Raw genomic sequence first — 26668 nt, forward strand, 5'->3', positions numbered from 1 at the left:
AAGCTGCATTTTACAGGTAGTGCTGTTAGTTTCTTTAGTAAAAGCAGCTTTAGTCTGCAATGAATCTATTATCAGCATTTTCCACTGAAAAAATATTATCTCATTTTTTGTTGTCAGCACATTGAAGAGTCATTACATCATAGAAATTGCAATGATACAAGGGGCAGGTTGATATAGCTTTTATCTAAACTCTGTGGCTGATCTTGTCCTATCAGGACTGTAGCGGCTGCACATCATGGTTTTTGCCTTCTCGCATCACTTCATGCTATATTTTGGTGAAACACTCAAAGACAGCCTCACTATATTGCTCTGTCCTTGCTCATGCTCATTCCCGAAGTCTTTACTGTTTTACTAAGAGTTGAGTAACACTCATAGTAGTTGACCACCTCAAGGGCGAACAGCTTTGATCCCAAGAGATGAAAACTCAGTGTGATTCATAAATTCTGCACTTATTTCAAATTAAAAAGTACATCAGTGGATAGGCTTTGTACCTAATGTGTGATGTCCTCCTTCTGAATTTGTATCCCATAGATAATTACTTTATTTGATAAAATAGTATACCACAGTAACATTTTCAATACAGAAGACACTGAGATTACCAGTTCATTATTTTACTCACTTCAGTGTTAACTTTTTTCCATGATATAACTTTCCCTGGAAAGTTATAGTTACATTATTAGACTCTCAACTTTATATAACTTGTGATAGAGAAAACAATATGACATTGTTTTGGTGTTTGTTTGTTTTTTTATTTCCCTCACAGATTGTTAGCGTGGGAAAGCATGTTAAAGGATACCACTATATTGTTGCCAACCTGGTAAGATACTTTTCTAGAATTATACCCGTGCTCGGTAAGTGAAACACTCAGTTTTACTTAAAAATTATAGCACTTCACACAACATTTCCCATTTGTCTCTAATATGTGGTTGTACAGAATATATCCTTTATGATGCATAAAAGAACTTGGATTTGTTGTTACAGCCATCTAGATATGAAGGGCACAATGTTGCCCTCCTAAATTTAAAAAAAAAAATCATCAGTGTAGTATAGAGGACTGCTAGGACTGTATCTTGTGACTGAATTAGAATTTGCAGAACTACACTGATTTTTGACTCATCTTTTTATTATTAGTAATGTAACAGTTCTAGAGGTAACTTTTGTACATTCTCCAGGGAACATTCATTTTCATGTAAGCTCAGCTATTTCTAGTCAAATTACTAGTTTGGTATTTCCACTCTAAGTCTAAACTGGACATTCACACAGATAATGTTCAGAAGAGGGCAAAGAAAGAGTAAATTCAATATTTTACTATTCAAATAACTCCTTCTTTATGCCAAAAACATACCTGGCAAAGCACAGTGAATGTAGGACAGAGTCTAATGTATGCTTTGAACTGTTTTCTTTCCACTCTCCCTCAAGAAATTTTAGTTGACATGAAGTATTTTGTTGTGCTTTGCTGTACTTGTACCTTAACTTAAGATCACTTCAGATTATTTTTAGGGCATCAGAAGTTTTAAATGAGACATGTCTATTCTCTTAGGTCTTACAATTTAAATTTTTCAACATTACAATTTTGTTGTTCCTCAGGTAATTTTACTCATGCAAAATAGTTGCTGTAAACAAGGAACTGGATGTTGCAGTGAACTGCTAGTGGGGTATTCAGGGGAGATAGGCACATCTACTCCTCTCCTTCAGCAGGGGCACACTTTGTTATCGACTGTCTGTTCAATAATGTGGGTAATATGACCTGATGTGTCACCTTTTATATTTACTGTCAGTATCCCTTAGGACATAAATCAAATCTCCGTCTTTACAGGTTTTTTTCCCTTGGGATATTGGGTCAATAACCCACAAATTTTTTTCCTAAATCTTTCTAGGTTAAGTGTACACTTCTATTTTCACTGATAAATACCAATCAGAGGAATTTAAGAAAATAAAAATAAGATACCTCTGAGCTAGCCTTAAACATAGCAGCCAGGAAAGGAGCAAAAAGATTTATTCTTGCTTCTAAGTACTTTAGCAGTTTGCATTATGCAGTTTCTTGAAGTTCAGTTCTGTCCCTAAAAGCATATTTTAGTAAAGAATTTGTCTTTATATGTGCTGAACAGATTAGCCAGAGAAACTGATGTCAGGAGGTATATGTACTTTATTTTCTCTTTTAATGTTGAGAGTCAGTCTGGGTTTTCAATATATAGCAGATCTGACAGCTACTACACTCCTATTTCACAGAAGTGTGATTCTGTGTTATGTTTTCCTTGCACTAATAGTGAGATCCTCATGTGCTGTCTTTGCCTTCTAATGTCTACTGCATTATCTCGTTATCTCAGACATTTTGAGCCTAAACAATGAATCCTGGAATATCATGGCTAGGCTTCACGAACAAAGATTTGGGATCCTAAAAAATATGTATTTACAGAATAGTGTTCATTTTTCAAACATGCAAAGAAAGAGGAATGCATTGTTTAAAGCACTAGTACAGTGCTCATTCAAATCTGCCAACTTTGATGGAAATTGGATTAAGGTTTTAATATTCTGCAGGCAGTTTTCAGTTGATTTGCCAAAGGCATTTCTTCAAAAAGTGCCTGCCATTCTCAGCAATGTGTTGCTTAGCTGTCAAGACCACCCTAGCAATAATGTGGGAAATTTATTTCTTGGTTTTGTTTCTTTATTACACGAAAGGAAATTATCAATGAAGGTTCAACATTACTCTGGTTTTAAATTTTGCCTTCTAATGGAATCCTGCTGTTGTGCTTTCTTTATGCTACTGCGGTGACCTAGAACAGATTGGACCCACAGTGGTGTAGGAGGGCAAACAAAATCTTAAATTGATTTTCTAGGGATTCAAAGATATTTCTCTGGAGAGATTTATGCATGGAGGAGCCAATGTGACTGGATTTCAGCTAGTAGATTTCAGTACCCCGATGGTAACTAAGCTGATGCAGCGTTGGAAGAAGCTGGACCAGAGAGAATACCCAGGATCTGAGACCCCACCAAAGGTACTGGCTGATCTGAAGCACTACAAAAGATATCACTCAGGTGTTCTAATTTCTAATTAACATTGTTGAATACATGAATGAATATTTAGGCAGAGGAGAAGGCGGTTGATCTTACGATTATTGGCAACTAATCATGCCTATCCTTACATTTGTATGATGGAAACACAAACTGCAGCACATTTTCCTGATGTACTTGAATGTCCTTTGTCACTTATTCTCCAACTTCACCCCTTTACCGACAGCAATTAAGGGTCAAATGCTTAACTGACAACTTAATTTCAATAAAATTTACATTAATTAATCTAATTATCTAGGTTACAGAGCTTTCCCAACAGCTGAATTCTTCTGTGTATGAAATAATACTCATAAATTTACTACCTTTACTTTTTCTTATGGAGTTTCCTCTGGAAATTTTCCACCTCAAAACCTGGTGTAGTAATCACCTTCAGGCATGACTTTAAAGTGAAACCTCATCCCAGTGTTCCTCTATCCTAATCCCTCACAGGTTGACAACAAAATATTTCTCTCACATATAGTTTTCCTGGCAGGCAAATCACAGTATAGCTCTAAATATGACTTCAAAAGAGTTCTGTTATTATATGCACAAAGGCATATCAGACCTAGTTGAAACTGGCCCCCTTTGTGCTGGGCACTGTGCAAAGATAAGCAATTAGTCCTCCCTTGGCTGGGAAATGGGTAGGTTGACAAAGTCTGGAGAAGGCATCAACATGGTTATTACAAAACATAGCTACATAATTCAGTGAACATTCCAGAAATTTATGTTCTGAAGAAAAAAACAAAAACAAAAAACAAGGATGCTGTGGGCAATGGAGTGCAGACATCCCCAATTACTGAAGACAGGAACAATTCAACTTATAGGACTTCTTGCCACGTCAACAGGATGATGCTGTCTTCTTCAGAGAAGTCAGCATGATTAATTTGAATCACATCTAATTCACCCAGAGATAACCAAAATTTGAGATTGTAAGGATAAACCATGTCTCAAAGAGCTTATTATATGCAAGGCAAAGGAAAGGAAGGAAATTAGACTTGAATAAGGGAATTTAAATTTTGTAAATTGCAGGGCATATCAGTAGCAGCCCTGGGCATGTGAACGACTTCTCCTGATACAGTATGTTTATCAGAGGACTATACTGAGAAAACACCCCTTTGTTTATGTGGCTCCAGGCTAACATCTACTGAAGACTTGCTGTACACGTTTCATTTGGCATGTTATCAACCTAAAGCAGTTACTGTAGTTAGTGCAGAAACACAGACAATTCAGTGTATGTGTCAGGTAGAGAGCCAACACAGGTTTTCCAAAAGGAAGAACCAACTTTTGATCATTCTTATCAATTCCAGTAGCCTGGATGTCTGCTCATTAACCATGCATTTTTTCAGTCATATTTTCTCAATGAGTTACTGTTTCTTTCTTTTTGTTTTGAGTAAGTTGAGTGGATGGGGTTATTCCTTAATATATAAGACAAATGGGGAAAATAAATATTTTAATATCTCCAGTTCAATTTCTTTCTTTTATTAATTAAGATGCAGCTTTTTCTACCCTTAAGAAATACAGTTTTAAAACTGGAGCTACTGAAATGTTCTGCATTTGTCTCTTAGACAAACTTGCTTTTAATTTTGAGGAGAGCTTTTTACGAAATGAAGGTGTAGAAACTGCTGCATAATGAATCAAACTAGAAATACTTGAGACAGGTGATTTTTTTAAAGACATGCCAATTCTGATGCAGTGTGTTTGTTCATCTATTTAGTATACATCTGCACTGACATATGATGGAGTACTTGTGATGGCTGAAACTTTCCGCAATCTTAGAAGACAGAAAATTGATATTTCAAGGAGAGGAAATGCCGGTGATTGTCTTGCCAACCCTGCAGCCCCATGGGGTCAAGGAATTGATATGGAGAGGACATTAAAACAGGTAAAGGGAGGCTTTATTCTAGTGATCTTTTTGAATATTGGATACTAGTTGCACGCTGTATGACTTGGAAGATAGTATGCACAGGGGTAGTAATGGAGAAGGAGAAATTATTTTTTAGTTGGCATTTGGAAACAGCTTAGGCTGTTCAGGCTGTTCTGGTTTGTAACTTGGAATGAAGGCAGAGGGGAACTACTACTACTTGAAACTACTGTTAATTCTTTTAAGATAGTTGGGACTTCCTCCACTGAACTGGTGAGCTCATCTGTTACTATTGCAAATAACCTGGTTTTACAAATATTGTCATTTAAGGAAAAAGATATAGCTACATAATATAGTCTTTAAAATATGTTTCTGTCATCTTCAATAAAAGTAGACTTCTCACAGGGAAATCACATAGGTAGTAATTCTTTTTTTTCTTTAAAGAAGAAATAACCCAGAGCCATTGTTCTCTGATGTCAGGATTTTGAATTCCTGATGAATATGGATGCCTAGAAAGTTCCAGATCTCTGTCAAGATGATTTAGCCTTTCCTTTGAATGGGACAGTAAGAAAATAAAAATCCTGCAGTAGAATTTAAATCATTGCAAATGAGCAGGCTGCACTCAGGAGAAACTGCTGAGGAGAAGTGACTGCTGACAGAGCTGGCAGCTCTGTGCCTAGAAGCCAAGGTTTCAGCCCTGGAGAAGAATCAGTAGAGATAGAAATGGACAGAGGGAAAGAGTAAGTGATTTAAGTCTGCATCCTGACTCTTAAGGAGAGAAATAAAGCATTTTGTATGCTTCACATACTCTTTGCAGATGAACATATCTGTAACAATTGAGAGAAGCATTAAGTCAGGCTTCTGTGTTTGGGCAGACAGCATAAGCCTTCAAATTCAGCCAAAGTGGTTTGCATGGCCAGATACAATCAAAGCCAGCACCAATATGACCATGATTTCTTTGGGATGAGGAGAACGGTTTGGTGTAGTAGTGTAGTGTCATCCTTTGGTGGCTAAGTAAAGTACTGAAAGAAAAAACAGAGTTCTGGTTTCAGCTGAGACACATGGTGGAAAATTCCCACAGTCAATCTTATGGTTTTACATCTATCTTTCACTCTGATGCTTTTAAAACAGTCTTTTCAAGCCCTTTGCATGTCACCCATCTTCTGTGATAGTAAGTTGCTTTACTGGGGCTAAGGTTGTTGTCAAGTTTACCTTAATGAGCAGTGTATGTTCAATTTGTACATTTAATCCACCAGAGTGGGAGCTTAAAGGATACATGAGCTCAGGCGAAAACATCCCTTAGGTGTTTTCATATGACCCTAGATACTCTGCAGGAGTGATGAGAATGGTAAAAAATGTACTTCTCTTTAGAACCTGCAGTTGGAAGATGTTGAGCTGCACAGCATGAAAAAGGACGAGGTCCATTGTGTGTCTTTGTTAGCAGTTAGATACTGACATACCTAAGCCTGTTTTGAGCATGGTCTGACAAGAAAAAGGAATATAAAGAAAAGTAGCCAAATGTATTGCTTTATAATGCCTGACTGTTCTACAGTAGTGTTGTTATGGTATTCTAAGGACATAGCCAGGATAACTTGCACTCTCTATGACGTTTGAAATGAAGAATATAAGACTGGATCTTCATGATGCTTTTTTCTCCATGTTTAGGTTCGAATACAAGGATTGACAGGAAATGTTCAGTTTGACCACTATGGTCGTAGAGTCAACTACACCATGGATGTCTTTGAGCTGAAAAACACAGGGCCTCGAAAGGTACGTGTTGACAATGTTTACTATCCTCATATTGTATAAATGAGTTACGTATGATGAAATGGTTATGCAGACTTTTATTAAAGTGGACTCTGCGGCTTAAAAAAATATAATACAGTGAATACATGGAGAATATTTCTGGTGGAAGTATTTTTAAACTGCATTTTCTGCTAGATGCTATTATTCAATGCAACAAATTGGGAAACACAAAAACAAGTGTGCATCTTGGAGTGGTGGGATGTCAGTCAGTCAAGCATACTAATGAAAACCAGCTGGATGGCATGTTGCTAGGCAGCTAGGTGGTGGAAAACGATCAGAACTCTGAACAGTAGATATTCTTTGTATCTTATCCAGAGATTTCTGTCTTTAAAGTTATGGCATTTTTAAGCAGGTTAATTTGTACATTCTGTGTAAACATGAATCATAGGCTGTTACTAACCTAGAGTTTTTAAGGGTGAAAGGAGAGAAGAGGAGGAAAAGAGAGTCCCCTGAATACTTATATTTTCTGAAATTAATTTCAGTATCTAATCCTGCGTGCTTGATTCATTGCTTGTAAGCAATTTAGGCAAATGCATATTAATATATGTCTTAGCAGATCCTCCATGTCTGAATGCTCATTATCACTCAGCCCAATCACTTTAAAAAGATAAGTGGGTACTTTGTTGACCCTTTCTCATCTGTGCTGAAAATTTGTCCACTTGTCATAGTATAAAACAAATAAAAGCAGAAAATGTACACAGGCTCATGGATTTTATTTCCTTTGGAGTCACCGTAGCATGTTTTGTTTGTGAGGTCATCAGAACAAGAAAAGGGAGGAGGTGATAGTGAATAGGGGATTCATGGCTGCTTGAGTATGACCAAAGCAATCAAAATTGAATTAAACAGCTCTCTGCTGTTGGGCCAGACGTGACAAGTGCAGTAAATAGTGCCACAGGTAAACTGTGTGTCCCCAGAGACAGTTACCTGCCACAGTGCTGAGGAGGCAGAGTGTTAAACCGCAGACCCAGAGCAGAATTATACACTCAGATGAAAAAAAATGCCAATATTTCACAATATAGAGCAATATATACCAAAGAAAAGCATGTGCCTGTGTATAAAGCATATTGGTGCATTTGTCTTTTGAAAGTATGACAGATGGCTGAAAAATAGATTGGGAAAGGGGAGTTTGTCTTCCCTCTCTCTTGGGAAGTCCACTGTCTCCTGCCAGGCAACATGTCTGACCTTGCTACCAGTCCTGCTTCCTTCCTGGCTCTGTGCCGCACTGTTGGCACCTAGGAGGATATACGGGTGGCTGGGATACATCAAAGGCAAATGGTGAAATATGCCATTTGCATCCTCTATTCTCAGTTGTACAGGAGGAAAGACAAGGTGCAAAGGATGTGGTTAATTAGGTCACAGCTTCTGTAACTAATTAGGGAATTTGCGTGTCAGCAAACTTTTGAAAAGGTTTGACGTTTCAGTCTTTACAACCTATTTTGGGAGATGCGTGTGGCTGGCACCACTGCAGGGATGCCTGCATCCTCTCTTCTTGCCTGCAGTTGAAGGGGAAGGTGGCTGCAAATAGAGGAGCTATGTCTGTGTTGTGCTAGAAGGCCCAAGGTGCTTTTCTTACCTTTCAGCCATGCCTCTCTGCCACTCTTAAGCCATTACCTCTCTTTGATATAACAAGTCATAACAGCTTTGACAGATCTGGCTACTCACAAGAATTTATTTCTCATGTATTAGGTAGTGCTTTATATGTGATCACTGGACCAACTCTGTGGTCCAGCCTGACAAATCCTATATAATACGTGAGAAATGACTATACTTAATTGAACTAAGAGGCCTTCACTTTTAATGTTTTCTTCTCATGTCCTACATAACATGACTTATGAGTCACTCAGCAATATCTTTTCAAAACTAGCCTTTCCAGAGAGAGTAGTGCATGGCTCTAATCTTTAGAAAAGTGATTTTTGTTGCCCACAGCTTTAAATATGTGAACAGATCATTAGAAAATGGCACAGCTAGACAGACTTCCATATAGTTTAGTAAAATGGAAAAAAATAGCCAATGCTTATGTTAATTTCATTTATGCAGCATTTCTTACTTGCTTCTTCTCTGTATCAAAATCTGCTGGGTGTGAGGGCAAGGATCACAGAGATGGAATGGACTGGCTCCTGTGACTGGAGTGTTGCAATCAAGCAATACAGACTTTTCATTGATGCCCAGGGACAGGACTAGAGGCAATGAGCACAAACTGAAACACAGGAGGTTCCTTCTGAACATTAGGAAATGCTTTTTTGACTCTGAGAGTGACCAAGCACTGGCACAGGTTGTGCAGGGAGGTTGTGAAGTCTTCATCTTGGAGATATTCAAAAGCTATCCAGACACAGTCCTGGGCAACTGGCTTTAGGATGAACAGTGGGGTTTGACCAAATGACTTCCAGATGTCCCTTCCCAGCTCAATCATTCTTTGATTGTGTCATTCACCATGCATCATGTCACCAAAATGAAAAAAAAAAAAAAAAAAGGAAAGGAAAAATTAAAAAAAGCATTATGCATTACATGTACATGCACAAGCCAGTCTAAGATTTGACTTCTAAATTCCAATTTGGGCAACATGAAAATTGATTATCAAAATTTCTGAGTATTCTCTTGCCCTTAGTTGACTTGTGAGCTTCAGCAGGAGCACTTCAGTGGCTGCTACGAGGTGCACAGGCCTTCAGAAATTACGCTATTCAATAAAATGCCAAACTGTTATGACAAATTTACTTAGAGGCAGATATTTTTGCAATATTGTTTCCTATATGACAAATTCGGCCTCCATGTTAGTGGATGCAACTCCTATGAAATTCAATTGCAATACAAATAGAATTGGAGGTACTTCAATAGCTGAATTCAATCCTATCCTTTGAACAGTTTTTTCCTTGTGGATTTGAAGTATTTATAGGAAAGCATACTGTTATTTAGTGCGCTCACAGTGACTGGGAATCGATATACAAGTGTCATGACATATCTTTCATATTTATTCAGTAATCTAATTCCAAAGTTAGTTTAGCACAGGTTTGAACAGAACACATATGTGTTCACACAAATGCACACAAAGTTCCTTTAAAAAATGCCTGCAATTTCTCAAAAAATGCCTTTATCTCTGTCTGAAATTTCATATGATACTTACTTTTAAAATGCAGTACATCATTCATTTTCTGCTTTCCTTCTGAACTTTATAGCCATGAGGAAATGCACAGTGAAAAACAATTATTCACTATTGTAGTGAATTCCCCAGACTGCCAGGGTTTGGTGCACCTATTCTGCCATTAGTTGATCACAGTTTTTGACAAGAGCTTGAAATTTTCATTAATCAATTGTATCTGTGACTGTATGGTTTTCTGGATGAAAAAGAATATTTCTTAGCAGGGCATCCTACTAGGAAGAATACCTTCTGCTCCACTATATCAGCAATGCTGATGTTTCCTGTAGAAAAAAAAAAAAAAAACAAAACACTCATGTTCAGCCATATGGCTCTAGGGACTGCTAAAACAACTTGTCTCTCCATAATTAGTAAATAGTAAATGTAAAAATCAAGAGGAGGGTTGACTCTTTTAAGAGTACAGAGGATATATATAATGCATATGAGACTAGGAACCAAAAGCTCTCCCCTGCGCTTTTAGACTCTCATATCACATCACTGCCTTGAACTGAATAAGAGGTTTCTCCTCATCATGGAGGCAAAATCCTATGTGATGGTGAATTTTAATCAGGACTCTACAATATTGTTAGAAATAATATTGACTGCATAATTGATTTGATTGTTTAGCCAGTTTCCATCATACTGAAATCTTTTCAGCCAAGACACAGAATGTCCTTTGGCAGTTACACTGGAGCTCTGCCTGGAGCCCACTTTCCACTAAAATTCCCTTTTCTAGTAAGATGGACAAGACATTCCTCTCTCCCAACTCTTGGTCTCATGAATTCCTAATTAATCAAGGGAGTGGGGTAGGTGCAGTTGCTTCTGACTGGTCCCCAGGTGTTTCTGGAAACTGAGCTGTCTCGGGTTGAATTGCATCTCTTTGATAGGAACCTTTTAAATCATGTGTCTGTTATGTCATGCTAGGAAGAAGGATAAGTCTCTCAGTTCATTAGGTTCCCAGAAACCTGGGGAGCCCCTTTAGGTAGGATTATAACACTGTTCTACTGATGCATTTGTGTACATGTTGTCCATTTGACATGAAGTTGAGTGCTGTCAGTCCTGGGTCAGAGGAACAGCCACTGAGCCATTCTGGCAGCCTTGTCAGTGGATGCACAGACAACCATGATCTAGTTGCAAAAAAGAGAAAGGGCAAGAAGGAGAAAAGAGAGAGTAGTTGTTTTCCTCCATGGGAATATAAGAATGACTGATTCAAATCTGATTCTAGAGCATTTCATCTCCAGCAATGAACAAAAGCAGCTGTTTCACCTAAAGACTGCTCTGGGAAGAGTTGTGGCAGCCTAGCTGAAGCCAAGGAGAAAAAAAGGTGGATGTGGTGTTCTACCTCCCTGTAGGCACTTCCTAGAGATATATTTAGAGAGGATTCACTCTCATCATGCTTTAGTCAGTGGAAAAACAAGCAGTTTTTTAGGAGAGGTGCTTATTTTGAATGAGCTGAGTCACTGTCTGTTGGTGCTGTCTGTCCCATGAGTGTAAAGAAAGCTTGAATAACAGGGCTTCTAATGTAGGTACTAAAAGGTCAGTGCCAGCAGTTAGGTGGAAAAAACCTGGTGCAAGTCTCTGGGTTGGAGTCTCCTGAGAGGCCCGTGGTGGAGCAAGGAATTGAGATTAGCCATGGGGTTGCAAAACTGTCATCTAGATGTCTTTCACTCCTCCGTCTAAGACTGGAAGATCTGGAGGATTAGTGAATGAAAATATTCTTGTGGAGAGCAAAAATTCATATATCTTGTTTATGCCCCAGCAAGGCTTCAAATGAATGAAAATGGGATTTAACTTGTGCCTCTGAAGTAAGTAGCTCAGATCTTTCAGGATCTGCTCAGTGACAGTGACATCACGTCTCTCTCTGTGCAGAAGTGGTGCTAAGTGGTACACTCAAAGTGTTAGATATGTACCCCTGTATCCAATGTGACAGCACTTCCTTTGGCACAAAATCATCTTTGGATCACTCTGCTGTTCTTATGTTTGTAATTATGCAGAATGCAGGCTTTACTGTAAATTATATAAATTTTATTTTTCAGGTTGGTTATTGGAATGACATGGATAAATTAGTTTTGATTCAGCATGAACCTACACTTGGAAATGACACTGCAGCCATTGAGAATAGAACAGTAGTTGTCACTACAATTTTGGTAAGGTATTTCTTTTTTTAGTACTTATACTGGTGTGTGACACAATCTCATTTCTGGTTATGATCTAATTTAGTCTGCCGGTTCCTAGGTTAGTGGGAGGGTGAGAGCCATGTATTTTAATTATACTGACTGTCATGTCTGCACAGAGGTTTTTTTGGTATGCATTTAATATAATGATTCACTTGAAATCAGGCTTTTAAATTGAGTTGTGATAATTTTTTCTTTTATTCAGTCTTTTCCATTTTTTACTGAAGTAAGTCTCAGAAATACAAGTTCTTATAACCTCTAATTGACAAATCTTAACTCAAAAGAAACTAGAAGAAAAGAAAAACCCAAAACATTCAAATGACAGAATAGAATGGAGAGCATAAAACGAGATGACTATGCCAGTGTCCCTTTTTGTCGATAAATTATAAACTCAATAATTGACATTATCAAGAGCTAAAATTCTAAGTTCGGTCAGCCAATCAGAATTGGATTATCTACTTTTAATTGTGAATGAAAACATGAATTTTGTTAATGCATTTGGACATATTTCTTAATATGTTTCTTCAGCATTACAATAGAATTTCCATTTTAATAAAATTAAATAGATTTGTGGTTTGATTTTCCAGGATAATGGTGTTTTTAAAGAGTGTTTGCAAAGAAGAATGCAGTTGCTTCATTCATTTACATTTTTAATACACAGTTTTTCAAAACAATTGTTTCTTACAAATATCTGTTTTAAACAAATGGTTAACAATTTTTCCTCTGAAGTCAGACATGCCCTTTAAAGCTGATGTTTGTCAAAGCTAACTGGCAAAGGGTGACCTTTACATGACCGCTTTTAAGATTTTACGTCTCAGTTCACTGCCCTTTTCACCTGCTTCACTTAGACAAGACATGTTAACCCAATAAACTGTGTCTCAAATGGGAAGGAACATTCTGAATGTGTTGTCAAGAAATAATTTTTCTAAGCTAATATGGAGTTTAAAATAATCCAAAGGAAAGCATCAAGACATTTACTTAGTAAAAATGCAGTTAATTACCACATTTTCTGCAGTGTGTATCAGCACTTACACATTAAGTACGTCTTAACAAATCTGTTGAGGGTTATCATTCCAGGACACAAGCCAACCAAACTACTATACAGGAATTCAGAATGCAACTCCTAATCAAATTGTGTAACTTTTAATTTTATTTTTGCATGGGACATTTTAAATATATGTATCTTTTTCCTAAAAAAAAAAAAAAAAAAAGACTTGGTGATGGAAAAAAGTATACTTCAGTACAGTCCTCCTCTTTTCAGCCTCTGATGAAGAATCCTATTTTAAGAAATTGATCAAGGAAGAAAAGAGTCCCAAGATGCTGCGAACATTCCTAACTAAGGCTCAAGTATTAACCACCAGTCTAGTAGCATTGAGCTTATTTTTCCATATGGATTACTGTTCCTCTGACTGGATGACCAGGCACTGAACCACCAAGAAAAGTTCTGTGACTAATCTGAAATGTGTAGAACAGATGACGTTAACCTTCAACTTTGCCAAGCTGAGAAGAGAACGATGTGAATAACAAGCTTTCAGTCGAAATTTTCCTCTCATACCAATCCTAATATCTTTGACTGAAGCTATCATACATGAATACTGTAATTTCTATAAATAGCTCCAAGCTTAGGGGAAGCATAATATAATAATGAAAAGTAATATAAAATGTTCCTGTTTGCCAGAAAGGAAAACAAGGAAAACAAGAAACCTTTTAAAATGTGTTATCTTGCCTGTCCTGTTTGCATTGAAGCATTTTGATGTGCATAATAAATGTTATCTTCAAAAGAACTTTTCCAGCCCCTGTATTGAAAGGACTGGTGGGATCATTTGCAAAACCAAAAAGCTGAATTAATATTCCAAAGCATGCCCTATGTTTATGCAGCATGTCATTTTTGGATAAATGCAAATAATTGAAAGCAGCATTGCTTCTTGACTAAAAGTGTCCCCTTTCCATGTTTCAAAATCACAGTGCAAGAGAAATATATCAGAATTTGGTTTGATTAAGAATATATGGTGATTTCTGCTTTATCATGCCTGTCTCCCATTCACTCCACTGGGAGCTGCACACATGATGCTAAAGGCAGATTAGAACCATGATTCTTACTATTGGTCTGCTATGGCCATGTATTTAGCATCCACAAGCATATGATCACACACACAAAGAAAAGATATATTTAACTAGAATAACTTTCATGCTGCAAATGCCACAGAGACTTTTTCACCTCTTCATTGCCCTCTTCACATTGAAGGGAAGTTGAACCATTGTAGATGATACATTTAATTTTGGTTGCATGCATATTTTCCAACATTAAACTGAAAAGCTTCTGCAAACAGTGCTGTCAGGCTTTTCAGTCTTCAAAGACAGGTGGCATGGCAGCATAGGAAAAGTTTACAAGTTTTCAGCATGGCTCGCTTTAATTTTTGCCTGAAGCCAAATAGCAGAAACTGATTTTCATCAGTTTCTTCACTTTTCACAAATCTATGCTTACTTTGCTGTAGTGTGGCTGTAAAACTGTTGCATAGAAAGTGCATTATAATGAATTAGCTCTGCACTCAAAGAACTTAGTACAGTATTTTCTACTTGGCAAAATGTTTTCTTCATTTGTAACAGTGAGAGCATGTAGAATTTATTTTACATATTCTGTTTAGACACTCAGCCTATCCCCCAATTAGTCATGTGGTGAAGTAGCAGCCCAGAGAGGGAAGGCAGCAAGGGCAGCTGGTGTTCTTTACCAGCTGCCATGCTCTTTATAATTCCTGTTCTGCACATTATTATATGATGCACAGCCTCCTGCACATCTGGAAAGGACGGATTTTCTACCTGTGTGCAGAAGCATTCCCTTCAGGATTTGGGGTGTGACCTCCAAATGCACAGTAGGCTCCCTGTATGACCAGAGAAGGGATGCCATTTGCAACCTTGCTCTAACACTGAGATAAAGTGAGTGACTTGTCTAGTTAGGAATAATGATCATCTCTAATTTAGCAAGTTAAGAAGTATAGTGACAAGTTGTTAAGGTAGAATATAGGGAAGTAGGCTGGGAAGACTAATCTGAACTCTCAAATACATTTCATGATAGAGCCAACTCTGTACTTACTCTGAGATTGTAAAATATAAAAATCACAAAAATCCTTTAGAACCAAAGCTTGATGGATATGAGCTGCATCTGCATTGTGGCTTCCAGTTCAATATTTTAATGAGATATCCTTGGTGTTGGCAGATTAAGTTTCAAGGGCAGGATCCAGTTCTCAACTGAGTCACCCAAATGTAGATGACTTTACAAAGTATATTGGTTCAGTTGCATTCAGTGACATTTAAGATGCTGTAGGATACACAGCCTGTCCCCCATTTACCTATCTGTAAAGGGGCAGCACAAAGGACCTGCGGAATGGCACTTTGGGGTCAAATACATTAGGGTATCTCAGATGACAGGTACCTTTCATTAGAGGACTGAGAACCACCCTAATTTTTTTGACTGATATATTCTTGATAGAGACTTACCTCAAAAATTCTAATTATAAACTTTTTCTCATAATAGAAAAATATTTTTTCATTAGAAATTTTATTAATTCTTCAGTACACTGGAGAGTAAAAAAAGAAGTTTGTTGCATGACAATAATAAAGACGTCAAACCGAATCCTGGACACTTTATTCAGAAAAAAAAAAAAAGGTCACTATAAAAACCTTCCATTGACATTTACAGAAATTTCTTTCAGAATAAAGTGTGATAATGTGTACCAGTCCTGTTGTAAAAAGCAGAAATTTCCTTGCACAAATATTTGTCACTTTTACAAATTATTTTTGCAACCTTTGAAATCAACTTTAGAATAGGAAAGCCAAGCATAGATGTTTGGTATTTGGATTAGTTACTTTCTCCAGCTTCCCTTATAGTATGAATCATCCATCAGCTTTGAGCATTTTACTGTACATATGAATTTGTGGCAATGTGATGGAATAATTTGTTTACATCTATAAAGATAATTGTTGCAGACATCAACTTGTATTTACAAATGTTAAGTATTGTTATGAAATTGTGAATTATTTAAGTAAAGCTTGCACCATCTCTAATACCTGTTCCGTGCTAGTCATTGATCATTTCAATGTGGACTTCTCCTTGATTCACTACCCTATAGAATACTATTAAGCAGCTAAAATCTTGCAAATATTGCCGTGTTAAACCTCATTTAGCAGTAAGTCAGATGTGTGTTTTACATCAGTAGGTTAAGAGCTTATAGTTCAAAAATGTGGTAAATACAAAGATGGTTGGGAGAGATAATATTTATATTAGAGAAGATGCTATAACTGGAAACAGTGAAAAAGTATGCCTACTGTTTTCAGCTATTTCAGCTGATCTAATGGAAGACATCTCTCCATAAGTGTCTTGCATATCTTTTACCTTTAGACTAGCATGGCTACGCTAACATTACTACTAATTTAGGAAATGCTATTGCAATAGATTATACAGAAAAAAGGTCTTTTTTAATGCCACAGCTAGAAAAGAGCATCAAGATATGGCTGAGTACATGCTATTGCTCAATTCATGATATTTCATGACTTTGCAGCATGACCTTGAAAGTAATCTGTGTAAGTTACTTGCTAGTAAACCAGTAAAACTTGCCTTTCAGTGTCCTTTTATTATTATAACATCTGCACACCTCAGTTTGAAACACCCTCAAAGTCTGAAATTACAAACCTAAAAGTAGGGCTGCTATTTGATTTATTTTTTAAAGACAGTCTTTATCAGAAACTCACATTCAGTCCCATCCACATCCCCCCATCAAATTGTGCCTTGAAAATAGATATCTCATTATTTGGCAGGTAACGTAGGCACAACAATTAAAGAAACTATTATTTACTCTGTATAAAATAGGTAGGAGGGAAAGAACATAGTAAGCAAACCATAGTAGGTGTTCCTGTTATCTTTAATTGTATAATTTCACACTGACAGATCACACTCAATTGCTGCTTCTTTTAAAGCAGTCACAGCAAGAGGTATTACCTTACGCTATAAGATAATTGCATTATAAAAAATGTTCTTGGCTGTATTTTGCTTTAAATCAGTATGATCAGTGCGAAGAAAAGAAAGTGGATGGGGAGAGAGAACCAATGCAATTCCTCCAAGTCACCCAAGTCAGATCCCTGTCAGAACCCAGGCCTTCTGAGTCCTCACTGAGTTGTCCTTCCACTGGATGGAAATGCCTCTGCTCTTACCTACCAAGGACAGAATTGGGGCCTCCAACTTCCCTTCTGACTGGTCCCTCACAGAACTCCTGGGGAGGAGGGCTGAAGGTCATTTAACCTTTAATAGGAAAAATGACGCATCTGTCACTTTGCTGTGCAGAAACAATTGAAGTGCTTTTTCTGTAGAAGTCCTGTCAGTGGTGAGGTGCAGGCAGATGCACGGTGTCTGAGTTTTGGAAGAAGGAGAAGGCTGACCTGGCGTCCTCTGTGTCTGTCTTCTTTGTGTTCATCTCCAGAGTTATTATTTCCTGGTGTGACTCTAACTGTATGCCTTTTGCTTGAGATTTATGGCTGAATCAGAAGAATTAGCAGTCACCAACTCCGGTCTTTGGAAAATAAAATTGCTTTTGCGGTGCAGCAAGCAAATGTAGCTGAAGCTTACAAGGAGAGTTCAGAAATTCTGGACACTGGACAGACTTGATTGTAGTTCTAGCTAGCAGTTGGTTAAATCACAGACAGGAGGCATAGGATTTTTGCCTCTGTTTATTTTAAACCACTTTTGTTCAATCACATGTAGAAAGACACTGATTTTGGGTTTTCCTCTCATGGGAACAAAAAGCCTACATGAGGGAGGAACAATTGATACATGTGGCCAAAATAGTTCCCAAAATCAGCATCTACTGCAAAGAAAGGGCAGAATGCATTCTCTCTGTTTTTCTCCCTCTATGGGAAAAGACACTCATGTAATGACGCCTATCCTCCCTTGTTAAATACTTAATAGAGGTTACAAAATTGCTGTTGCTTGCAGCTGATGTTCCTGTAGTTTCAATGAAGCAGACATTGTCATACTACGTTTATATTTATTTTTATTTTTGTACTAATTTTATCTGTAGAAAAGAAGTGAATAGGGCAGAGTACTACCAATGTTAGTGTCAAAAGACCCAAAATTAGCCCGGGCCAGCACAGTGAAAACTTAAGTTGCCAGTATTTTGAGATGTAAATTCGAACAAAAGGTGACTTTAGTCACTCTTTATATTAGAAAACTATGAATTATATGAATGGATATGAATGTGTTAATATGAATATAAATATGAATTTATGTGAAGTGATTTAAAATACCACCGGAAAGTACAGTTTTTCTTAATGATTACTAAAGTCTGAATCCACAGAGCTAAAAAGAAAAATGTAGCCTTGATATCCCAGTCATGTAATGTTCGCTGTTGTGATGGTATGGTTTACACAGGGAATGCAAGATCCACTTTTCAAGACAGGTTTTACTTGTTTCCAGTGACACTCGCCACTCGAAAATATTTTAGTACTTCTTTTTCATGCCACATGTAGAGTCACTGTCAACTTAATACCATTCTTGTCCATGCATATCGCTTAGGTTCATCCTAAAAGACCTTGCAGAATCTGCAGTGTTTATTTGAAGCAGAAGATACATGTTTCCTTGGGAATATATGTCTATGTTCTCACTAAAATGTATGTAGCCTCTTAATAGTTATGCATTCTAAACCTCAAGAGAGCAAGTCATTCAGGCTCTGCATCTGAAATTACACAGACAGTAACCACACTACGTTAGAGGATATGCTTACTTACTGAAGTCAGAAATGTACATTGTACCTTCATTGTCTCACGGTCCTTTGCATTGTATAGGTTTAACCCCTACTCTATGCTTTAAATTTAGCATATACTGCACTAAGGTCTTTCGTTTAAAACAAAGTAAGGTTGATAAATCTTGTGAAATGTATAAGCCAAATTACAGTGTAAATAGTATACCTTTCCAGAGGGATTTCTGTTCATACATTTTAATTTAAATGTGCTAATACTACCCATGAACTTTTGATAAAGTGTGTGTTGTTCAGTCAGTACATGACATGGTTTTTTTTTCAGAGTATATTCGGTGCACTTCTCCTTTACAGTTCTGCTTCTTTCATTATAGGAAGCCCCATATGTTATGTTCAAGAAAAACCATGATACGTTTGAAGGGAATGACAAGTTTGAAGGATACTGTGTAGATCTGGCATCAGAAATTGCAAAACATATTGGTATCAAGTACAAAATTGCCATTGTTCCTGATGGAAAATATGGAGCAAGGGATCCAGAGACAAAAATCTGGAATGGGATGGTGGGAGAACTTGTTTATGGGGTAAGCATACCAATTTTTGAAGCAGGATTTAATTTATCATAGTATAACTCATAAAATAGGAAATACATATGCATTTTATTTAACCTTGGGGTCACAAAAAAGAAACAGAATCTTGTTTCAGATCTCTATGTTTTCACCTATTTTCAAGAGAAAAGCAAATAGTTTCATCCAAGTTCTACTGTTTATTCAACTAGTACCTTGTAATGTTAGAACATCCATAGTGTGCATATCCCTTAAAAATTCATTAATGTTAGAGACCATCTATTCCTGATACATTGTAAAACTTAGTTGGGAAGAATATCACTCATTAATTCATTTTCATGGAATGGTGGACAGAACTTTTAAAAAACTTGCTCTAGTTTGACAACTGGAGAATCCACCATTGTATATCAAACATATGTAACAAACCACTACAGGCAAGTACACAATTAGGCAATTCAGAACGAAGACAGTCTTTTAAGATGAACAACAATAATACAATTTAAGAGCAAACTTAGTAAGTTAACAACTGAGAGCATTATGTTATACAGTGATCTGGAGAAGGATTCTTCAGAACAGCATAACAGTTAACAATTCTATTGACACATAAAGTTCTAATATTTAATCAAAATAGTTCCAGCAAGCCCAAATAAATATTTGCAGTATCTGAGGTTACCAAAAGTAGCAAAACTCAGAGCTGAGCTTGCTGATAATTGCGGTTGCTAGTATCTGCCCTGAGAACAGATCAGTATTCTTAAAGAAACTTTTCATTTCAGTGATGGAATAAAAAAAATCCTCAAACTATTCAGGTGAGAATATTTCCACCAATGAACTCATAATATGCCTCAATCTCCATATAAAAAACTCCTGCATAATGGTTGATCCCTCCACAGTTGCAGTTTTCACATTTCCAGTGATGGTTTGGGCCATATGTGGCAAAGGCCTTGTGGCTTCCCTAGCAGCACCATTTCAATTCCCTTCTGTCAGCTAAGTATAGCTGATAGAATTTTGTCAGCATCTTCTCCATTAGCATCAGTTCAAGGGACTGTGCAGAATGAAACACTCTGTGGGCTGTAGGAGTGTGGGAAATGGTGCCCCAGAATGTTGGTGATTTCACCCAGCCATGGGAATGGGAAGGTTACATCTTCAGAAAACTCTATGTTCTTGGAAGTTGATGAAGGAACCAGCCTCAAGTATGTCTTTGAAGAGTAGAACAACTGTCACCAAACATGTATATCTACTTTAATGGCTTGGAAGCAGCTCAACTCACAGGATATTAAAAAACAAAGATTTTCAGACTTACTTTATCAAGTATGGAGGTTACCCCTTGTCTAGCTTTTAACTGCAATAGCAAACTCATGGACATCAATGCCCAAGCACTGTTTTACACCAGAAGTTTTTCTCAGTATTCCAAGAAATTTTACCCTTTATGAGAAAATTCCCTTGCCCAAATGCAAATTTTCAGTGGGCTATCATCTAGTTGAAAATTATAGAGGAAACTTGATATTACACTTATATTTTCTGTTTGTTTGAGTTTTTTTTTCCTCCTTTTATCTTAAAAAATTTACCTCATCAAACCCAAACTGCCCTAGTACTACACTGGGATACAGAGTGCTGTTAGGAAGCTCACACGGATGTATTAACACCTGTGGCTGTTAACATAGCTGAAAGCAATAAAGCTCACAGGCATGAGGAACCTGTTGCAAATTACCTGCATGAAGAGGATAACCCAGAATACATGGCTAACACTTCATTTTTTGTAATGGAAGAGACTGAGATGAAGGCTCTTTCCGGTTCTCTGTTTAGGAAGGCTGCAGTCTCATTGTGATTCAGGGACTAAGCTGCAGCAAGGCTCTTGGAACTGCTTTTTTATTGAAGAACTAAGAGAATTTTGACTGTTGCCTACTGCTCTGCTGTCCAAAGGCTCCTTGATGCTGTATTTATCCTAGTTGTATCAGTGGCACCAGTGGCACCAGCGAGTGTCCCTGTGCTTTGGAACTTGCCTGACTAATCTGCTAAATTGTAATGCTCCCTGGTATATTTTTGGCCCATAGTTACTGTCCAAAAGAATTCCTGAGCCCAACTGGACACTAGAATGGGGGAGAGACCATTCCCTATAAGCAGCTTGAATGCAGTCATGCTGGTTTAGAGGTCAGGTGACGTTTATGGTAGCGACACAGGCTGTCAGGTGCGGGTTGGGCTACACCAAGAGCTACACCGTGTTAAATGTGCTTTTACAGGAGTGGCTTGAAAGGAAATTGTTCTTTCTGTTAACTTATAAAGTTTGCTGTTAAAGATTTCCGCAGGGAATCCCTCAAGAGCATCCTCCCTGCAAATTCCTTGAATCCTTGCCAGAAGATTTACAGAGCATCAGGTTCCCAGGCCTATTCGACATAGAGAAAGCAGAAAAATCAGCTAGCCAGACTTTGCTGCAAAGCTCTGCTAGAAGAGTATGTTCATTTTCTCTGATAGATCTCCTAATCACAAATACAAGTACTCTGAGTAGTTGGCTATGCTTCAAGCAAGGCTTTTTATGTGCAGCCAGGATTGGGACAGAATTTCCAACCTAATTAACAAGTTAACAAGATGATCTGTTTGGGAAACATTTACAGCTTTTAATTCCCAACCACATTAAAGGATTAACAGACAGGTTTTGCTGGCCAGTGAGATGGGACCCTTTCTATGCATAAAAGACTCCTCTGCTTTTCTGCTCTTTGCAGAAATGCCCCTTAGCCCTATCCGTGTTACTGAGGATAGACATGTGACAACTTTATTCCGTGTTCCCTTGAGACCTGTATGCAGCACTGCTTGTTCTGGTACCTGGACACTCAGGTGCTGCACAGAGCAGTTTAGTTGTTTCCTGAACTCTGTAGTTGATTTTTCTATCAGGTCCCAGAGGAAACAGCATGTGAAGTTCCACGCTGTAAAGTGCAACAGGTGTTTCCAAATGCACTAACAGTCAGTTCCAATTAAATATTCATTTTCCTGACACAGAATGTTGTCCTTTTACTGCTTAACACAAAAGGTCACAATTCATTTCTGTTCAAAACCTGAGAAGCCATTAGCTTCTGAGATTGAAATCACCTTCTGCATTATTTTTCTCAGATAGGTTTACTAACTTCACACAACTTGTACCAAGCATAGATTTTATTCACAATAATGAAATATTCCAAAGAAAGTGTCTCCCACCATCAGAGTCAAATGAAAGGATCCCAAATTCATCTGTATTTGGTAGTGGTGCAGCCTCGATTGAAATGCTGTTACAGATGCAGTTGATTCAACTGTGAAGTATCATTAGTCTTTGTCAAAACAGATTTCACTGGCAACAAAATCATTATTTGTTTGCACCATACTTATATTGTTAATCATTTAAATCCATAATTATATGGTGTACATTAACTGGGCAAAGCACAGTTGCTGGTAATTATCATGCACAGTTATTGTCATCGTTTAGCTTTCACAATGGCACACAGTAATCTCATAAAAATAATAAATAATATTATCAGTTTTGGGCAGCTGCACTTTTTTCAGGTTTTTTTGGTATTTAATTGTGACCTAGCTGTATACTGCCCTTTTACATTTATTGGCATGAAATGGATCTAACTACATTATGAATCATCTGATACTAGATCTCTGTTGTAAAGAAATTGGATAAGTTCCTATTTCTCCTCTTAAACTTCTTCAAGTACTGTTGGCAGCTAGTTCTTTTGTAGTTCAAGTTCTGCATATCCTCTTTGAGCATTTAAATTTGGTAAGATAAATCTTATCCAGTGTTTCATATATGATATGCAACATGCTATGTAGGTCTTTAAAATCCCTTCAATTGTCACTAAAATGTCACTTCTCCAACTCACACTGTGAAAACTAACGACCCTCAAGGATCTCTATTTTAATCCCAGTGGCAATCTGTAGACACACAAAAAAACCTGTTAGCCAAGATCTTTGAAGGCCAATGACCAGGTCTGTCGTTTACCCTGCATTATTGAAGATACCACTACGTGACAAAGACAGAGAAGGTTGGCAGCAATAGATCACAGTTGCCATGAGTCTTTCACTTAATTAATTACAAGGACTCCACAACAGGCATTCTCAGAAACCAAAATTTAGAAGTATAAAAGACATTGGCTCTAAAGAAGGAAACAATTCTTCTAGAAAAAAAGGAAGTTATGAGTGAGATAAAATACAAAAATATACAGGAAAGCCAGTAGCCCAAACCATCCTACAGTCCTTAGAGTACAGAAACAAAGTTTCCTTTACAATTTTCAGGGTACTGAAAAATATATTTTAGACATAGTATCTTTTTTCATATAATACTTATTTTCATAAAATATCTATTTCAGTAAGACTTATGTAATCACAAGGCATCAAGAAGCCAAATTTTTAAAAATGCCTTATATTATAAAACTTAAGATAAAATTCAGAGAATTAGCAGTGTTGTCATAATGTTTACCCAAGATATTAGCACCAGAGATAATTTCTGATACCTTTGCAAAATTATGATTTTAGATGTGTTACTTAAACTGTAATAACTTTACATAACATTATAAGTGCTTACATCGCAAATATTTCAGAATGACAGATACAATCTGATGATTAATATATAGCAATTTTAATACAAATTTGCATTTTTGGACCATTGCACTGGAATGAGTCAGTTCTTTTGAATTATTCACAATTATAAAACTGCCAAAATAGGTTTAAATTTCGACTACACAAAATTAGTTTAAAATTAAAATCCATAAAATTTTTATAACTCAGTATAATGGTATATAAAATAGAAAACATATATTATTTTAAATGCATTTACCTGTTTCAAAGTTTTAAGATGAGAAAAAAAGCCTATGTTTCAATTTCTTTTTTCCTTTGTCACCCAAGCTATTTACATACCACTTGGATTAAACTATTCGAGCCCATCTTTATTTTTCACCATTTTAATCTCATTGAAACAACAAAGTGTTCACAAAATATGCCCAATTACCCTTCTTAGCCCATAAGCTGTATAAAAGTCCACAGGCTCTGTGACTGTACCTAGACACAGCACCATGGTAATGAATAGGAGAAAGGTTGCAGCAGCTTTTGCATCTGTTCCCCTCCCACGGGTGCACCTTTTGGCCCAGTTCCCCTTGCAATTCCCATCTGAAGTGCTGCTAAAATGACAGTTTTAGCATACAAGGCAAGGCAAGGAGCAAATCTTAACATTAAGTTGCATGCCTAATGACAAAAATGATCCGTTAGCTTACCTACAATATCTTATAGTTCATGCAGACATCATTGCTAGCAACCATAATCAATAATGATTCATTCAAGACTGGCATTTTAATTCTAAAAACATGTTAGAAACACATTTAAAAGTATTCCTGACATGAGTGGGAATGGATTCAGCACACTTTTTATCCTTTTATCACGTGATTTCACACACTTATTTTCTGTATACTTAGCATTTTTCGCTGTTTAAAATGTGATCATTCCTATTGAATTATCCTTCTGTCAAGACAACCATGTGCAGTTTGGTGGAATCACAGCAATAGTTAATCACCTTTGCGGCTTCATGCTGTTTGGAGCTTCCTTGAGTCTATGATCTGGTTTCCCTTGAAAAATTATTATGTCTTATGAAAATATGACAATAAATTACTGTTTCTGGGATCCTCAAAAAAAAAAATCTCTATACATTCAGTGATTATAGGGTCATTCTCATTTTTCATTCTTCCTTGAATTCCTTTACTTTAAATCTAAATTAATGCCTAAAATGATCTTCCTACACTGTTGCTCACCTCTGTAAGATTTAAGAGTCTTCTGCTTAGCAGAAACATTAAGTATTTGTATAGTTCTTTAAACTAAAAACCTGCAATATGTATGTTTTACTAAACGCATATGGAGTAAATACAGAGTGTGATAGAAAGAAGCAGAACAATGTTATAGAGCATTTAAGCCGCAGTGTCCTAATGTTAATAACATACCTTCGGAATTAGCTGCTTAGCTGAGTGTGTAAACCAACTTCAATTAATCTATACATCTATATTTCTTTTTTCTTTATAGAAAGCAGAGATTGCTGTTGCGCCTCTGACCATCACTTTGGTACGAGAAGAGGTCATTGATTTTTCTAAGCCTTTTATGAGTTTGGGGATATCCATTATGATCAAAAAGCCCCAGAAATCTAAACCAGGAGTGTTTTCCTTCTTGGACCCTTTGGCGTATGAGATCTGGATGTGCATAGTCTTTGCCTACATTGGTGTCAGTGTGGTCCTGTTCCTAGTTAGCAGGTTTAGTCCGTATGAGTGGCACACAGAAGAACCAGAGGATGGGAAAGAAGGACCCAGTGACCAGCCTCCCAATGAGTTTGGCATATTCAACAGCCTCTGGTTTTCCCTGGGTGCCTTTATGCAACAAGGATGTGATATTTCCCCAAGGTTTGTGTCAAATCTTTTTACATTTGCATTTTATCTTCAACACTGAAGCATAAAATCTTCCTTCGTTAATTTTCCTGGCAGTGTTTTCTTCAGGAAGCCTTTTTTTCTTTTTTTTTTTTTTTTTTAATAACCATGATAAGGGCAACAGATAATCTGCTTTGAATTTCAGTCATTACTATTATTCTACCAATGTCAATGTACATAAACCACAAACAGCTCTCAGGAACAACAGGTACACACAAGGAAAATCCCACTGAGTTGAATTCAGAGTAACTGTGTTGTTGCTAGTTTAATTCCATTGTATTACATCTATGAAATGCAAAAAATCATGCTGAATATTTGCCCTCCATCAAGGAATCTCCCATTTCTGTCCTTGTCGAGTTCTACAGTGCTGCTTTGCAAATATCACTATCTATGAGAGACAGTATTTGACTGTCTGGATCTGAGAAGCCACTCTGTTTTGCTAAGCTGTGCCTTACAGAGCACGTGCCTCAGATCTAATACATGATTCAAGTACTGAATTTCTCAACCTTTTAAGATATTCTGAACTTTAGTAGGCAATAACTATAGCTTCTTAATTTAACATTATGATCCAATCTTTCAAACTTAAATGCTTCATTTTAGCCATTTGCAGTGAAATTTTGAGTGTTCAGCATTGGCCTAACCCGTCTATTATTGAAGTTAGCAATAAAACTGGTACTGATTAAGAGTGGATGGACATTACTCCTCAACAGCCTTCTCATCAAATTACAGGTATTGGAAAGGAAAAATGTAAGTTTTTACTTAACAGAAATGTCTCTGTTACCACAAAATTCTTGCTTCTTAAATAAGAAAAATCTGAATGTTCAAATGATTGCAGTAGCTTGTAGAATGTTTCAGAAGTTTAGGTGACACAAACATTTTAATTCTACAGCCAACATAATCCATGTACAAAGA

General features: G+C 37.0%; 1 protein-coding gene across 11 annotated transcripts in view; it reads left to right on the forward strand.

Moving 5' to 3' along the window:
- The window catches only part of GRIA4 (glutamate ionotropic receptor AMPA type subunit 4), a 222345-nt gene that overhangs the window by 147092 nt on the left and 48585 nt on the right, over positions 1-26668 (forward strand). For 10 of the 11 annotated variants that reach the window (XR_010428247.1, XM_064645177.1, XM_064645178.1 and 7 more), the window contains exons 5-11: positions 764-817; positions 2838-2996; positions 4766-4933; positions 6578-6682; positions 11885-11995; positions 19140-19346; positions 25362-25732. Coding sequence is in view for 10 of the 11 variants with exons in the window: in XM_064645177.1 (XP_064501247.1) it covers positions 764-817; positions 2838-2996; positions 4766-4933; positions 6578-6682; positions 11885-11995; positions 19140-19346; positions 25362-25732 (1175 nt within the window). In the remaining variant the exon portion in view is untranslated. Of the gene's footprint in view, positions 1-763; positions 818-2837; positions 2997-4765; positions 4934-6577; positions 6683-11884; positions 11996-13283; positions 16085-19139; positions 19347-25361; positions 25733-26668 lie in introns of those variants that run through there. The other variant, XM_064645187.1, reaches the window with a different exon arrangement.

This window comes from Pseudopipra pipra, chromosome 2 (genome assembly GCF_036250125.1).
Source record: "Pseudopipra pipra isolate bDixPip1 chromosome 2, bDixPip1.hap1, whole genome shotgun sequence".
NCBI classification, from domain to species: domain Eukaryota; kingdom Metazoa; phylum Chordata; class Aves; order Passeriformes; family Pipridae; genus Pseudopipra; species Pseudopipra pipra.